Below are 16,623 nucleotides of genomic sequence, written 5' to 3'. Positions count from 1 at the left end.
TTTGCTTCAATTGGCTTCCCTTTCATCATAGTCTTCATGATAAGAAAGTTGCTCCTTGGAAAATTTCGCTGCCAAGCCTTTTTCTTATTTTTTGAATTTCACGAGGAAGAGCTCCTTATGTGGCATCACTTTACCACCATCTGAAATGCGCAAAACTTCGATTGGTGGAAGCCAGTCCATGAAGATTCTCCCTTCTCTTACGTGCAATTCCCCTCTTTCAGTAAGCATCCAGTATCGGTTATATCTCATTAAGTCAGCGAAACCTATGTGTTATATCCAATCGAAGGCCTTCATTCTAAAAAGAATAATCTTCCTCTTTGATCATAAATGGAAAGTATTCAATTGGAACATGAAAACGTGACTGAATTGGAAAGTGTGCAGGTTTCCTCATAGCAATCAAAATGGTCGATCAATCAGACCATTGACTTTGCCATTAGGGTAGTAGTCAAGCCATCAACTTTGAGGTTTGGTCCGACATAAAAAAATTTCATCGATGGGTTAAGACATAGACACAACTTGAGCACCGATCCGGCATCAAAGGTTTAAAGATAAAAAGACAAACAAAGTTTTTTTTTTTGTAAACAAAGCCCTAGGGCAAACCCAGGTAATGCCCCTTACCTTTTATTCCATACAATGGAATTAATCATAGGGAACTTTGGCACGAAGAAGAACCATCCATGGTTCAGAGTATCTTCCCGGGAAACTCTCCTCTCGGTCAGCAGCTCCTCAGTCTCGAACTCATATGGTCCATTATCCTTGAAACTATCATCTGCGCATCTGGTCTTGAAAGCAATCTCCTCTGGAAAGCCATCACTCAGGCAACTAGTTCATTAGCGAAACCCAGCTAAGGGAATACCCTAACATACAAAGTCAAAAGAGGGTTATGAATGCCATGAGTTCCCCCAAAGCCCGCTGCTGCAACTCCTTTATCTTTTCCTTTATTTACCTATTACAGAGATGGTGCGATTTTCTTCTTTTTTCTTCTTTTTTTAGACTTCAGTATTATGAGAAAGATACGTGATTTGGGATAGAAAGAACCAAATTATTGAAATAAACCTATGTTGATGTTGCACCCACGAAGTATGGAAAGTGCCAAACATTGGGAACTACCCGGGGAGGAGTTAGGAACAGGAACAAGGAGAAGTGAGAACCACTTAAATGGAGGAATCAATTGTATTTCGTCCTAGCCAAGCCAAGAGGAATCGATTTAGCAGTCCATACTAGGCTCCAGGTAGATTTAGGAGTGACCGGCAGTGAATGCCCGGTAGCAAAGGAAGAAAAGGTCTCGGCTTAACTTCTCTAGGATTATGAGATCCGGCATGGGCCCTGGAGGGGGCTGTAATGCCAATGGGGTGGCGGATAGCCAGCGTTTCGGAAGAGTGCTCCATCCTACTAACCGGAAATCAAGATTGACTTCTGTTTCTAAGTATACCCATTCCTGGGGCCCTGGAAGGGTGGTCAGATCACTAGACTTTCAATAGGTGTAGGTACAGGGGGTGTGGCGTATGCCACTGAGTTTCTTTCAAACTATTTCAAATGGATGTTAAAAGTGCATTTTTTAATGGTTATATAACTGAAGAAGTTTATGTTGAACAACCACCTGATTTTGAAAATCATAATTATCCAAATCATGTTTACAAACTTAACAAAGCTTTATATGGTTTAAAGCAAGCCCCTAGGACTTGGTATGAAAGATTAAGCAAGTTTCTTTTGGATAATAATTTCACTAGAGGCCATGTAGATACAACTCTATTTCTGAAAAAGAAAAATAAAAATATGTTAATAGTACAGATTTATGTGATGATATCATTTTCGGTGCTACTAACAATTGTCTTTGCAAAGAGTTTACTGAACTCATGCAGGGAGAATTTGAGATGAGCATAATGGGTGAGCTGAAAACTTTCTTGGGCTTCAAATCAAACAATCAAAGGAAAATCTTCATCAATCAAGCAAAGTACATCAAGGAGATGCTGAACAAGTTTGAGATAAAGACGAATAAAGAAATTGGCACACCCATGAGCTCCTTATGCAAATTAGACAAAGATGAATCAGGTAAAAGCATAAATCAAAAGTTGTATAGAGGCATGATTGGCTCACTTTTATATCTTATAACTAGTAGACCTGATATCATGTTTAGTATTTACATGTGTGCTATACCAATCAAATCCAAAAGAATCACACTTGCTTGCAGTTAAAAGAATCTTTAAGTACTTTATTGGAATAATGAATATAAGATTATGGTATTCAAAAGATTCAAACATAGCTTTAATAGGGTACACTAATGATGGCTTTGCTGGTTGTAAATTAGATAGAAAAAGCACCAGTGGCACATGCCAATTCTTAGAAGAAAACTTAATCTCATGGTTTAGCAAGAAACAAAATTCGGTTGCATTGTCTACGGCGAAAGCCAAATATATTGCAGCTGGAAGTTGGGCCTAAATTTTGTAGATTAAGCAGCAACTTGAGGACTATGGCATTAAACAAAACAAAATTTCATAAATTGTGATAATACTAGTGTCAAAACTTAACTAAAAATCTAATTCAACACTCAAGAACTAAGCACATCGAGATAAGACACCATTTCATAGTAATCATGTTTTGAATGGTGATGTATTGCTTGAGTTTGTGTGTACTGAAGATCAATTAGCTGATATCCTCACTAAACCCTTAAGTAAAGATAGATTTTGTACTCTTAGAAGAGGATTAGGAGTGATTGATCCATTTCAATGACTTATTCATTACTCCTATTGATTTTGATCCTTCAATCTTAAATTTCAATCTAATCTAAGCTTATGATTGTCATATCATTTATTAAAAATCAATTGAATACCTTTTTGATCTGTTTTGGTCCGAAATTTTCTGAATATCTTTGGGCTGGATAGGGCTCAAGCCGACTCGAGGTAAAACTGCGAGCCGACTCGAGGTAAAACTGCGAGTCGACTCGTGCTCGACTCGAGCTTTTGCGCGAGTCGTCTCGAGGATGGGCGGACGACTTTTTTAACCTAGCAGAGACGTCTTCGTCTTATTTTTTCCTCTTTCATCTCGTCCCCCAAGAGTCGTCCCTAGAGTTCATTCCCTTAGGATTTCTCTTCCTTTTCCTTAGATTCTTTCATGATGGCTCCCAAGAGAGCGTCCGCATCCCGCGGGAAGCACCCCCTTGTGGTGGGCAACGCAGAGAAACGGTCCAAGGTAAGGAACGAGCCGGCTCATTCCGAGTCGCGGCTCCTTCCTCCCTAAGACCAGATCCCTCGCGTTCGTGCGCCGGGAGGGTAATCACGACCGGGAGAAAAGTCGATTTCGACTTCCTCTCACGGAAAGGATTCACCCTAAGACATCATCTTAAGGCACAAGGTCTAGAGTTCCTTTGTTCACTAAACCTTCCCACTTATCCTGGTCTAGTGAGAGAGTTCTTCAGCACCGCTAGTAGGGGTGGCGGTGGCATTACCAGGTGGGTAGCAAATGTCAAGGTAGTCATCACCGAATCTCTACTCTCTAGACTCTTGAACCTTCCTAATGTAGGTGCCTCTCCTTTATCACATTCTGATAGGGCTGAGGCTCTTAGGACCATTCTAGATAGAACCTGAGAGTCCTCTAGAGGAGGTGTCCGCTAATTAGTTAAACGTTGAGATGCGGCTTCTTCTAAGCATCATTGATAGAGTCATTTTCCCCAAAACTGGTCGTTTCGACTTCATCTCTGAGAAAGATCTTGCTGTTATGTATTACATCATTAAGGAGCTTCCTCTAAACCTCTCTCAACTCATCTTTCTTCATATTTGTGAAGCCCCAACAAAGCTAGGACCAGTCTCCCTTACGGGATGGTCTTCACCTTAATTTTTAGGGACTTTAGGATATCTATTTCTAAGGGGGAGCCCTCTCGCTTACTCCGTTTTACGGATTTCGTAGACGAGAGAACCCTTCATAGAATGGGTTTTCATCGAATAGAGGGGCCTGGATTAGGAGACCCATAGACCCTGCTGCTTCTCCTTTTGCTCCACATCTTGATATTCCCCCTACCTCCTCAAAGATTCCTTCTGCTCCCACTAATATTCCCTCTGATTCCACACAAATCCCATCTTCATCTACCTGTGCTCCACCACCATCCACTACTTCTGCTTCTGCTTCCTTCCAATTGAATGAAGATCTGATAAGGACCTTAGTGAGCAGAGTTGCAGATGAAGTGGCTTCAAGAAACCAAGTTTAATTCACAAGATTATCTGAGCAAATCTCTCAGCTACAGGAGAGACAGATTGCTCAGGAGAGAGCCTTGGTGGAGGAGCTTCAAAGCATTCAAGCGAAGGCTTACTGAGTTAGATAGCCAGATAGATATCTTGGAGTTTTCCAAGAAGGCTGCACTGCTCAGAGGTAGAATAGAAAGATCAACTGACTAGATCATAAATTCCATGAGTGATCTTTACGAACTTCACGAACTTCAGAAGAACAAGTTTTTCTCCATTATTGCTTCTTTGGAGCATATCACACTTGCCTTGGAGCGTCAGCTTAGTGGTCATGCATCTTCATCTAGACCACCCACTGGAGGACGCCGCTCCACTCACCATTATGAGACCTCCTCGGATTCATCTTCGAAGTGATTGTGATTATGTACTGAATTGACCTAAATTTTGATGTATTTTTGCATACTCAATGTAATACATCTGCAATGCAATGAAATTTCCTTTTGAGCAATTCAATTTTTGTCTTCTTGTGCAGTACATTTCTGTCATTCTTCTTTTTGCTGATGACAAAAAGGGGAAGAAGAAGAAAGAATTATGCAATGAAAAAGGAAGAATTAAGAGAAGAATTAAGTATGTGGGGATGAATAAAAAACGTTTGGGGTCATGCATTGTTAAAAATTAAAAATTGTTATGCCCTGATACATTGGATGATTGTAGCTCTAATGTATTGACTGAATCTAGCTCTGATACATTGAATGAATGATGAATTAAAGCATAAATTCAGATTGAGAAGCTTTTAATAGTAAAGAATGAAAAGAATCGAAGAAAATTGAAATCCTATAGAGATAAGACAATAAGTATATGACTAAAAGCAATTCATTAAGTGAGTATAAGCAAAACAATTGATGTTTGATCCAACAATTGACTAGTTTCAAAAACTTTCATTACATTTGAATGCAACCCTAGAATTCAAAGCATCATGATTATCACAACTCCACTGTACGATAGAAGGGATCTGAGTCTCCGATGAACAGGCTGTACACATCATTCTATGTGATCCTTTCGGTCTGCCTCTCGTAGTCAATAATGTATAACAACATCCAAAGCTCATTACAAATTTACAATTCTTGACAAGATATGGGAAACTGGTGGAAGGAAACTGCACTTAGAATTCTTCTCATCATGTCTATGCAAAAAAATATTGTTTATTGCCCTCCAATGAATCTAATTTTGCATGGAAAACACGATCTTCAATACTAATATGACCTCATGTATGCATGGGAGAAAAATCTAGGGAAAAATGTTATCTTCACTTTTACAATTAGACTATATAGGCCATAACAAGGAACGTGAACCAATGCCAAGCTTAAGTACCTGCAAGATAAGTTAGCCATCTGAATCGCGTAGAATGAAAAAGAGGAGGAGAACTGAAAAAGATGATGCTTACCACAGTGGTGCCCAGCGAGTTGAGAGCTCAAGAAAAGGGTATGGCCACCTGATGAGGTGCCAATTATTAACATCATATTACCTCCAAATTGGAGGATATGCAAAACCTAACTCTCAATTAATCAAAAACTAATATGAAGCATGTGTAGCATGTTCGAACTTTAAGATGCTGAACCGTAAAGAGATAAATTGCATTACTAAAATGTAGAATAAGAACTACATTCAACTAACTGCATTTGATGCATAAGTTTTTGAGGAAAATATTCTATCCATGCTATTGCATAAGAAAATAATTTGTCCAGGAGATAAGGCTCAAAATGTTGTATCATCCCATACGTTGTAAAAATGTGATTAAGATTGCCAAATTCATGTGTGTTATAGTTATGCATATGTCGATATCACGAAGGAATAGCTGCATCCTTCAGTGGAAAAGAAAAGTACTTACCATGAAAAACCACAAGCGTGCAAAACCCACTGGAAAATTACATATATACAACTCCAGAGAACGAAATACGCCATACAGAACCAAGGAAAAGGCTGAAAAAGATATTTTAAGATTCACTTGTATAGTGTCAAACAGAAAATACTATAGTAAGTGATCGACTTTCCATTAGCAAAATACTGACCAGGCTATTGAGGGCGGTGTCAAGCACAAGAAAAACAAGATTCAAAGAGTGCATGCAACCCATGACCTGCCAAACAAAGCTCAACAAGATGAGCAAAAGAACAAACATGGCAAGATAAGGATTCTTGAACATTTTATAGTTTCTTGCAGAGCCATGAAGGAAAATAACAGAGGATTCTCATATATGACAAAGTAGTCCAATTCAAATTGTATACCAATTATTCATTGCCTTCACCTTTTTATTTTCTTGTCCAGGTGTTTAGCCTTTACAACACTATGACCATCATCAAGAGTTCAGGACTAGTTTTACGGTTTCTTGTTAGCTCGCTACAAAGCTGTCGTGCACCTTCTCTCTCTCTCCCATTTACATCGCACTCTCTCCCCCACATGACCGTCACCTTCCCCCAGTCAACCCACAAAAAGGAGACCCTGCACCATTATTTTTGGAAGCCCCACCAACTCCTCCTCTGGTGATGCCCCGCCATCATTTCAGCCTGTATCCTACATCCCACCACCTTCTCCAGGACCACGTCTCCCATTTTGTGTTTTTTTAGCATCCAGACACCTGTAATATTATGTTTCATGTCGAAAAGTACAATACTGACAATACCATCCCATTCTACCAGTATTTAACTCCATGATTATGGGTCTAATAGTCGAAAATGGCACTCAAGTTAGAGTTTGTTTATTCAGCATAAATGGAGGAATTATTTTGCCAACAAAAGTGGAATCATGAAAGACTAATGAGAGGATTTTGTTGGCCGCATTCACACCCGTCGCGTGTGAGCCGCCGTTGTACCAAAAAAAAAAAAGACTAATGAGAGGGCAGGTAATGAGAAGGCAGGGGACAGTGCTCGAGTCTCAAAAAGGTTGTGAAAACCCTTGATCAACCATAATTTGATCCCTATGCATGAGACTATTTGATCCCCGGTGCCCTACCCCCTTCACACAAGAACCCATGAACAATTAAGAACATAGCACGCAGCTATCCCCTCCTCTCATCCCATGCATGTCGCAGTCTATCTGGCTTTCCTCTCTCCACCACCCTCGCATTGCCCCTGACTAGGTTAATCTAGATTCAAAATTATAGACAAACTTTTAAAAGATAAGAACCTAAAATTCAATATGACATAAAATAGTAAAATGGAACGTACTTCCAAGAGCAACATAAATTAAAGCGGCCTCAATCAAAATCAACATTCACGTGCATAACAATATAGTTGTGTTCAATCTGTTGACAGAGGAAGGGATAAAAACAAGGGCACCTTGATAGAACAGGAGCATGTAGAGAGTTAGTTCTAGTGTTATATGACCAAAGCATGCTCTTGTGACATAAATGAAAATATACCAAGACAGGTAAACCTGAGATGCACATGGATCAACATGTTGACCACTAAAGAGAATCCACATAGTCCAACACACAAAATGAGCACAGCAGACAAAAACACAGGTTGATGCATGACAAAAAGAAAAACGAACAGCGACAAAAAAATGAGCAGGCAAAAGTAGAGTTTGAGCAGCACCATAGATAATAAACTGGTGGAGAACCAACTGAAATGATATAGGCAAGTGCATTAAGATCTAAGGAGAGATTAGTCAGAATAGAGACTTGGATATGTATCAAGGGTTTAAGAATTAAGGAAAAAAATAAAAATAACACAAACCCTGGTTAGATGTAGGAATGAGAAATGTTGACACCAATTGCGGATGTAGCTGTTAATGCTAAGCAGTGGTGAAGAATGATTGATGATATCATCCCAAAGGAGCTAACATAATGCTTGCTGGCTATTTTGTCATAATGTCTTAAACATGATCCCCATGCTACATTCAATACTTTGGTATATTACACTTATATTAAGACTATCATGCAGTACCACTGGATATAACAACGTATTGCGAAGAAATAAAAGCAAAAGTAAAACCGGCTGACTAGAAGTCTCACATTATAGAAGAAGTCGAATGAATAAAAGACCAACTAGCTTGTGATGTTTTGATATAAAGACTAATTATTCCCAAGAAGCTGCAATGAACTAGCTCTTTCTATTGTTTAATGTTAATTGGTCTGTCTAACTTTATTATCTACTATTGCCCTTCAACACTGCTTCTTTTTTATTTGCTTTATTTGTATACACATGGTAAAATACGTATTCAACAATATCAGATTTACATGTAGAATGAAGAAAAAGCTTTGCTCGTGCAGATGTATTCCATGAAGTCAAGAAGCTCGAAGAGATCTGCTTGTGATGTTTCACCAGGCCACCCTCGCATCAGATAATGACTTGAAGTGCTATCCTTAACCAGTTGACATGTAAACTTTGGATTATGATGTTGTCTTACCTCCCAAAACTCGGAAGAGCATGGGTATATTTTTTTCATTATTTACCACCAGTAGTACAAGAAAGATAAATGTACCTTTCATGAAAAACTATTATTAAGGTTAACAAATATCTCATAACATGCCTGCCTCTATATATCAATTAAAACATTTACTAAAAGCACCAACTTAAGTATATCAAAATAAAAAAGCAAACAACTCACCAGCTTTCATGATTAGTTAGGCTTAGAAGCAGAGTGATCAAGCATTTAGCTTTTTATTACAAAGATGATTCAAGTACTGGGTACGCACCAGGTCCAGACTGAAATTCTCTGCTGACAAAAATGGTACCAGGAGAACCCAAAAGATGACATCCGTCAACACAACAGCACCTGCACTAGTCTGTTCAAGTAAATGGATCAATTTTAATGATTAAACCCATTAGAATAACTAAATCAATAAAAAACAATCAGACAACAGGATAATTGTTAATTTTTTCATGAGCTGCAGAAAATCATAATATTTCGATCTTTTTAGTGAACTTTAATCTATACTTGCAAATATGGAGTCTGTTATTTAATATTGAAATTGAGGGTTGTTTGTAAAAGCATCAAGACTCATAGGTAACAATTAGTGAACTGTGGATCTAACATGATAGTTCACAGTTATTAGATACCAACCTGATAAGTGACTTGCATAATGTATCCCCAAAATCCAGCTTTTTGCTCATTCTCTCCTTGCTCATAGTAGCTTTGCAATTTGATTGTTTTCCTGTTTCTATTTGGCCCAGAATTCATCGCAGGCCTATTCTCTTCACAATCCCTTTTAATACATTCATCAGCCTCCTCTATTTCAGTAACACGTTTTGAATAAATCCAGCAGCCATGAGCAGATATTGAAGTGGCAATCTATTGCAGGAAAGAAATCATTAGGCTAAACGACTTGTATATGATAAAAGAATGTGAGTGGTCATGCATTCTGCAATAAAAGACTCATCATTGCTATCAAAGCACTCTCAGCATGAAATCTTAATATAATAGTACGAAAGAGTGAGATATCGAAATATACCAGAAAATAGATGATGACTAATGAAAAGGTCCACCTGCAAATCATTCGTCCAGAAAAGAAGAGTTTAGACAATTCTCAATAAATTAAACAAAGACCATAGCTACGATTTCTTATCTGATTCAATTAATATATGTATAAAAATGTGATTTATCAAGTGAGTCTAACTTAAAGCTAGGTAGTTACAAATATCGGCATGGAATGGAGTATGGATACTACCCCCAACTTTCATATCATCTTTACATTTTATAAAGCAGTAAAAGTTAATCGAACAGATAAACATGAGAACATAAGCAAGAAGAAGTAAAGTGGCACACCTACTGATTAATTAATCAATCAAAGCCCATGGTAGGGAAGAGAAACTATAAAATGACAACAACTTCAACCACTGGGAAGGGAAGCAGATGAAAAGCATAAGCTTGGTGGTCTAAATGCCAAACTGATACACGATTGCAAGCACCCTCAGCCTAAAAGAATAAGATGAAACCAATAGCTTCAGGTACATCATTGGCAAAGGATTGCAAACTTTTCCCTTGTTATCATGTAATGCACAATTTCAAGCTAGGGCCTAAATGACGAAGTCAAATTTCTAAGATACTCCATATACTGAGCTCCAAATAAAAAACTGCATTCTTAGCCATGATAGACTGGTAAAAGCTCAAAAATCCTCTCTTAAAATGTGATAAATAAATAGCTGCAGAAATAAGGCACGAACCACAAGGACAGCAAACAATTCTACTGATTCACTAATATAGGTCTACAAATGCTAGTGGTCCAAGTTTTCTCTTCAAGAGAGTAAAATATAGTTTGTCGGCAACAACCTTTGGGACAATTCATCAAAGACTTAAATTAGTTGAGTTGAAACAGCAGCGCACAAGCATTACCATAACCATGACCATCATGCCTTGTCCCAACTATTTGGCTCGGCTTTGAGAATTATCATTCACCAAGTATTCCTCTTTAGATCTATCTATCACGCTACTTCAAGCTTTTTTAGATCCCTTTTCACAATCCGTCCATGTTACCTGAGGTCTTTTCCTTTTCTCCTTCCCTTGAATCCTCCAACTCATACCTAGTCTTGTAAAATCCTTGGACTTTTAAGTCACTACAACCATGATGCAGTTCTGTGCAGACCATATATGATCCATATAAAGCCAAAACAACAAAACAGGACAACTGGAGGGCAATTCAGGAAGCTTCTGGGATCAGTTCTATACTACCTGTTAAAAAGTTCTAATTTTTAACTCTTATTTGCACATATAACAATATTAAAAAGCACCAATCTGCGGTGAAATTATGCACACTGGATTTACAGACCAGAAAGACTGGAATTGGTTTCTGTTACGGAAAAAGTTCAAATTTTTAGCATTAATTGGCACAAATAAGTTATTATAAGCAGAAAATTGAGAAAAAATCCTGCACTTTCGATTACTACCAGAAGAACTCGAATCTAATAGGGCTTACTGAGTGTAGAGTAGAAGGCGAAGGCGCCGTCGAAGAGAACCATCTGGTACAGCAAGCAGGACAAGACAACGAGTGCAAGTCCTCGACAAGCTAAGAGCCAGAGGGGATTCGCCCCCTTCCAGCACGGGATCCATAGATCAACGGCTGTCAGAGGATCTGCCCTCGCTCTAGGGATCACGGCCATCGCCACGGCGGCGGCGGAGTCGATGATCAGAAAGCAGACGGGCACTTGCCATCGAATCCAGTAGCCCAGCCCTCCCTCCTCGCCGTCCGCCATGATCGCCGGCTGCCGGAAACCCTAGGTCTCCGCCGGCGGAGAGAACGACGGAGAAACCCCTCAAATATTTTTCCTTTCAAATATTTTTCTGAAAAATTGATATATAACATCCGAGAAATTGATTTTTGCATGCTCCATTAGTCATAAAAAAAAAGTGGTCCGTGGCTTATACCTGGCTGAGCATCTATTTTTTTATTATTATTATATTAAATAAATGTCATATTTTTAATAAAAAATTAAACTATTCCACAATTAAAACTCTGTCTCTTAATATTTGGTTTTCTAGTTTCTTAGGACTCAGTTTTGTTTGCGGAAAAAAAAGAAGAAAAAAGTATGATCAGCAGAAAAACTAAAAAGAGTTTTCCATTTAATTTGAGATTTCAAAAGAGAGAGATAAAAAAGTACCATTCTCATGAAAATAAGATTTTCATATTTCGTAGAAAAAAAAATCTACGAGGACTCGTTTGGTTTGTGAAAAGATTTTTTTCTTACTAAAATATTGTTCTTAAAAAGATGATTCATGAAAATATGTACTTAAAAAATTGTTTTGGCATGTTTAGTTGATCATATGAAAGTCACACATTTCAAAGTAATTTATATTTGGTTGAGCATTTACTTTCTTAGAAAAACTGGATGAAATACATATTATATCTCTGTCTTTTTTTGCTTTAACGGGTTAATCATACAATGCGTGTACGAACACACTAATAAAATAAGAAAATACAAGTTTACGGAGTGTCCGAGGCAACTCCCCCTCTCCTAACCATAGGGTACTCCTTCTATGATTAGCCACATAAGCAGCCACCCAATCGGCAGCCTTGTTGGCCTCTCTAAATACATGCTTGCCCTGAAAGGCCCCACCATCCCTCATTATCATCCAAATATTCCGGAGCAAAGGGGGTCCGAACTTGTATCTCTCGGACCCCTGGATCCAACTAATCACTGTGGTCGAGTCGCCCTCCAGGATGACCGAACTGGCATGTAGTACTCACCTCGCATGTTGAAGGCCCACCCAGGCAGCCCTCAACTCCACTCTGGGGACTGAAATGTCGAATAATTGACAGCCGCCCGCTGCCACCACCCTGGAGTACAGATTTTATATGACAAAACCCGCATCTCCCCTCGTGCCTCCGTTCAAAACAACCCCATCGAAGTTGACCTTAAGGAAACTTGGGAGTAGGGGCTCGCAGGTGAAGAACACCATCTGAGAGGCTGCCTGAGAAGAGAGAGAACCTCAGGTATCCCGAGCTATCAAAGGTCCATCAAAAAGGAAAGTGTGATTGATTTAACGGCTTCTTGCACCTGGGCGTGCTCCGCCACAAACCTCGGTGACAGCCTGCGCTCACCAAAAGTACGAACGTTTCTTACTAGTTAGATCTAATACGCTATGCAAGTCGCTCTAACGGCCTCCTGGCGTGTTTGTGGACTACCCGAACACTAGTGAATCACTTGTAGGAATTACACCATCTAGCTCCAGGCCTCCCGTGGAGTCCCTGCCCACTGCCAAGTCAACCTCGCCCATGCGCACTGAAACAGCACGTGGTCCACCATCTCATCAACACCACACCTCCCGTACTTGGAGGATCCTCAACCCACATCTACTCAGTACTGCTCTCGTCGGAAGGCGTTCCCAAACCACCTTTCATAAAAGAGTGCCACCCTCGGGTGAAGACCGAATCTTCAGATCCAAGTGCAGTCTGGCCTGCCTCATACTCCCACTGGATAACATAGGAGAGATCCCCAACCTAACGCTGGTCCTGCACGAGGTGCCCCAAACCCTGATACTGGTCCCGCACAATCCGAGGCCGGGAGAGCCGGACCCTCTCGGCAAGATGCGCCCTAAACAATTGTCGTAGCTTGGTCTCATCCAACTCTGCCCCTCCTGGTACTAGGGGTCGCACAACTGCTGTCCCTCTACTGCCACAGCATCAACCGTGGTCGGCCGACTCCTCAAAGAAAGGCATCCATCTACGGGTTGCCGGCCACATCGATGCTCTGCCCATCACCTATTATATCCTTAATAAACGGAAATACTCTACCTATGGATTTTGATGGCTTAAGGATACTTTAAAAAAAAAAGATCCAATTTCCAAACAGTGAGTATATAGCTTTTCCATGTCCCTTATGGTTTTTCTTTCCCATGAAATCTAAGAATCTATTCTAATGGGAATACTACTTTTCCATCTTTCTCATTTGAAAACTTCAACCAAATAAGAGGTATTTCTTTATTTTTCGTTGACTATACTTTTTTTTCTTCTTTTTCCATGAACGAAATGAATCCTCATAGAAATGGAAAAGTTACTTTTCTACCGATTGGGAATTGAGATTCTTTTTCTTTTTGAAAACTACTCTTAAGTCATCCAAATCCGTGGATAAGGCTTTTTCCTTCATTAAGGGCATAATAGATCTTTCACACAACTTTCCAAAAAAAGTAAATACTCAACCAAACATAGCCACTCTATAATATACCAATTTTTCATGGTCAACCAAACATGCTAAAACTATTTTTTCAGGCATTATATTTCTAAAAATCAGCTTTTCAGAAAAAATTTTTCGTAAGTAAAATTCTTCCTATGAACCAAACGAGTCCGAAAAGCTTTGGCATACTTTTGAAAAAAAAAAATTATCCCAATTTCCAATCATAAGAATTGACCTTTTCATGTCCTATGTGGATTTTTTTCATAAAATATGAAAATCTTATTCCTATAAAAGCTATTTTCTCATCTCTCTTCTTTAAAAACTCTAATCAAGCATGAGGTATTTCTCCATTTTTCCATTGACCATACTTTTTCTCTCCTCTTCCTGCGAACTAAATGAGTCCTACATGCATGCTCATGCACTCCATGTTCGCAACATTTGGAGAAGTTATATCCTACATCTTATGCACCATGTGGCTGTGCACCACATAATCATAGATAAGCTGATTGGCATGATGCATAGCCATATTGGTGCACATGGTATAGAGTATAATATCTCCAGCACTAATATTAAGAGGTGGGACAAAAATAAATTTTGAATTAAAAATTAATTAAGATAGTAGATCATTTTCAAATAGCGCTAATCATGAACCAGACTTGGGCATAGAAAAGATCAAATTTTGAATTGATGCGGCTCAAAGTCTAATTAAAAATGAATAAAGTTTAAACCCGAGGTCTGCCGGGACCACCTCTGTTCTCAAATAAGACCTGTGTACCAAAAGCTATGTCGCACGTCTCTACCGTTTCATCTCTAGCTCTTCCTAGACATTGCCGAGGTCTTTCACTATTTCAATTATTGGACTATTGTGGGTGGGTCGAAACATGCCACAATTAATCATCGTACGCCTTACAATCAGACCCATAATCTTCTCCACTAGGAAATGCAATTAACTAGGAAGTAAGGAATAAAATTATATACCATCCAGAACAAAGCAAAGGCAGAAGAAATAGTGGGCATTTAAAAGCCTTCGCTTTTTAAACTTCTAGTGACGCTTTTTTTGATTACGAACATGCATAAAAGCTCTTAACAAGATTTGTTATTGAGAACCAGAATACACAAAATGCGCTTTGAAATCTCAACACAAACTATTTCAAGCATTCTACCAGACTTTATTCTAAATCATTATCACCAAGAATTCACCTAGTTAATCTCCAAATGCATGCTTCAATAGTTAATATCCAATCGTTTTATAGGCTGGGAAGGGGTAGAGAAGAAGGGGCAAAAGACAGCACAAAAATTAAACAAGGAAACAATTAAGCATGCATCACATCTACTCTACTCCCACTTCTAGGTAGAACGCAAAGGATTACATACATACTCGGTATAGTACAACATGATGCGAAGTCGTAAGTCCTTATATCCCAGAATAGGACGGCGGCCATGGTGACGACAGCGGCGAACCTAAGCCCGAGCAGGAACACAGGGTGAACTCCTCGCCACCGGCTCATCCATAGCTGGCATGAGCCCACGTAGCTGGTCATGGGCCCATCTCCGGTTGCCAGCAAGCTCTCATGCTTGGCATCATCGTCTCGGCGCCGCCTTGTTCGCCGGCTAGTATTGCCCATAGGGAGCCGGCGACTGCTCCAACGACGACGGCGAGGCAGAGGAGGTGATACCAGTGGACCGAGAAGGCCATCAGGGGCCTTCAAGGCAAAGGGCGCCTATATCACTATGCTATGGCTGGCTCTCTCTCTTCTCTCTCTATCTAACTATCTATCTGCAAGCTGGTACTGTGTGGTCTGTGGAACCACGTTGGGATGTTTCTGGCCTATGTGGCCACCACCACCGACACTTCGATATTTTGACAGTTACTTCTGAGAACAGCCTTGATTGAGGTATGCTGTTGGGGCAAAAAAAAAAAACTTACACGGATCTTTGCAAATAAATAAATAAATAAAATGATGGCCCACTTATGGAAGATGTGGAGATGAAATATTTGGGCAGGGTTCTATCTTTCGCGCAAAAAAAAAAAATTCACCTTCTTCATAGGAATCCACCCTTCGATTGCATAAGGTTGCTTTGTGATCCATACGGATGGATGACTAAAAAATTTTGAGATGCTTTTGAGACTTGTGCAGAATGAGATCTAACAATTAATATTGTGAAGAAAAATCAGTCATCCTTTCACGCGAAAGACATCCCAATTGATTGCCTTTATCCCATATTAATAGATCTTGTCACACGAGATTCACATGAAAGGAAGCATAGATTGCTGCAAGTCCACCACTATATTAGGTGCACTATTATTATTTTTTTCACCTAACCAAGAATAAATGTGGTATAATATATGTCAAAATGGAATTACATACACGTGAAAAGATTAACCTCATCGCCATATGTGTTGGATGTAGGGCTTTTGCACTATGATATTAGAAATTATCTACCACCTAATTCACGTTAATTATTTGAGAGAATGAAGTAGGGGAAGGAAGGGCATCACAAAGATAAAAATTCTCAGGAGAGCTTAAAAGATAGTTAATTGGCTGCAATAGACGGTGGTCACCGCAACTTAATGATAACTTGTGTAAATATTCATCTCAACTATATTATGAAGCAATGCCTCAAGCCAGCCTGCATAAGGCTGCACTCAAATGCCTAAAGCTTCTCATACTTCTTTTATTTTTCTATGCTTTCCACAAAGTCTCAAAGTGAGAAAGCAATTGCACAAGAAACAACCCAAAAAAATATATTGTAGGCTTTAAGCTAACTCCTCATATAAAATGACATACTCCTAGCTCAAAAATACTGAAAAAGCCAAGTCGAAATTGATAAATCCAGTCTA

The 16,623-nt window shown here is 39.3% G+C and overlaps 1 protein-coding gene across 3 annotated transcripts; it reads right to left on the bottom strand.

Annotated features, from left to right (window-relative positions):
* Positions 1-5,034: 5,034 nt before the first annotated feature.
* Positions 5,035-15,186, bottom strand: LOC120103923. Of its 3 annotated transcripts, none has more exons than XM_039132587.1 (8): positions 15,160-15,186; positions 9,626-9,659; positions 9,238-9,465; positions 8,870-8,959; positions 6,245-6,310; positions 6,064-6,155; positions 5,620-5,667; positions 5,035-5,546 (listed from the first exon to the last, which is right to left on the bottom strand). In XM_039132587.1, exons 1-8 carry the CDS (start codon positions 15,174-15,176, stop codon positions 5,429-5,431), a joined length of 693 nt encoding a protein of 230 aa, XP_038988515.1. In that variant the 5' UTR covers positions 15,177-15,186; the 3' UTR covers positions 5,035-5,428. The 3 variants fall into 3 exon arrangements, with proteins under 3 accessions (XP_038988515.1, XP_038988516.1, XP_008778751.1); XM_039132588.1 differs by having other exon boundaries at positions 15,156-15,175; XM_008780529.3 differs by lacking the exon at positions 15,160-15,186 and adding an exon at positions 11,087-11,473.
* Positions 15,187-16,623: the final 1,437 nt, after the last annotated feature.

Source organism: Phoenix dactylifera, chromosome 12, assembly GCF_009389715.1.
Source record: "Phoenix dactylifera cultivar Barhee BC4 chromosome 12, palm_55x_up_171113_PBpolish2nd_filt_p, whole genome shotgun sequence".
Classification (NCBI taxonomy): domain Eukaryota; kingdom Viridiplantae; phylum Streptophyta; class Magnoliopsida; order Arecales; family Arecaceae; genus Phoenix; species Phoenix dactylifera.
Note: the sequence above shows the minus strand (reverse complement) of the source record. Positions and strands in the feature narration are given on the sequence as shown.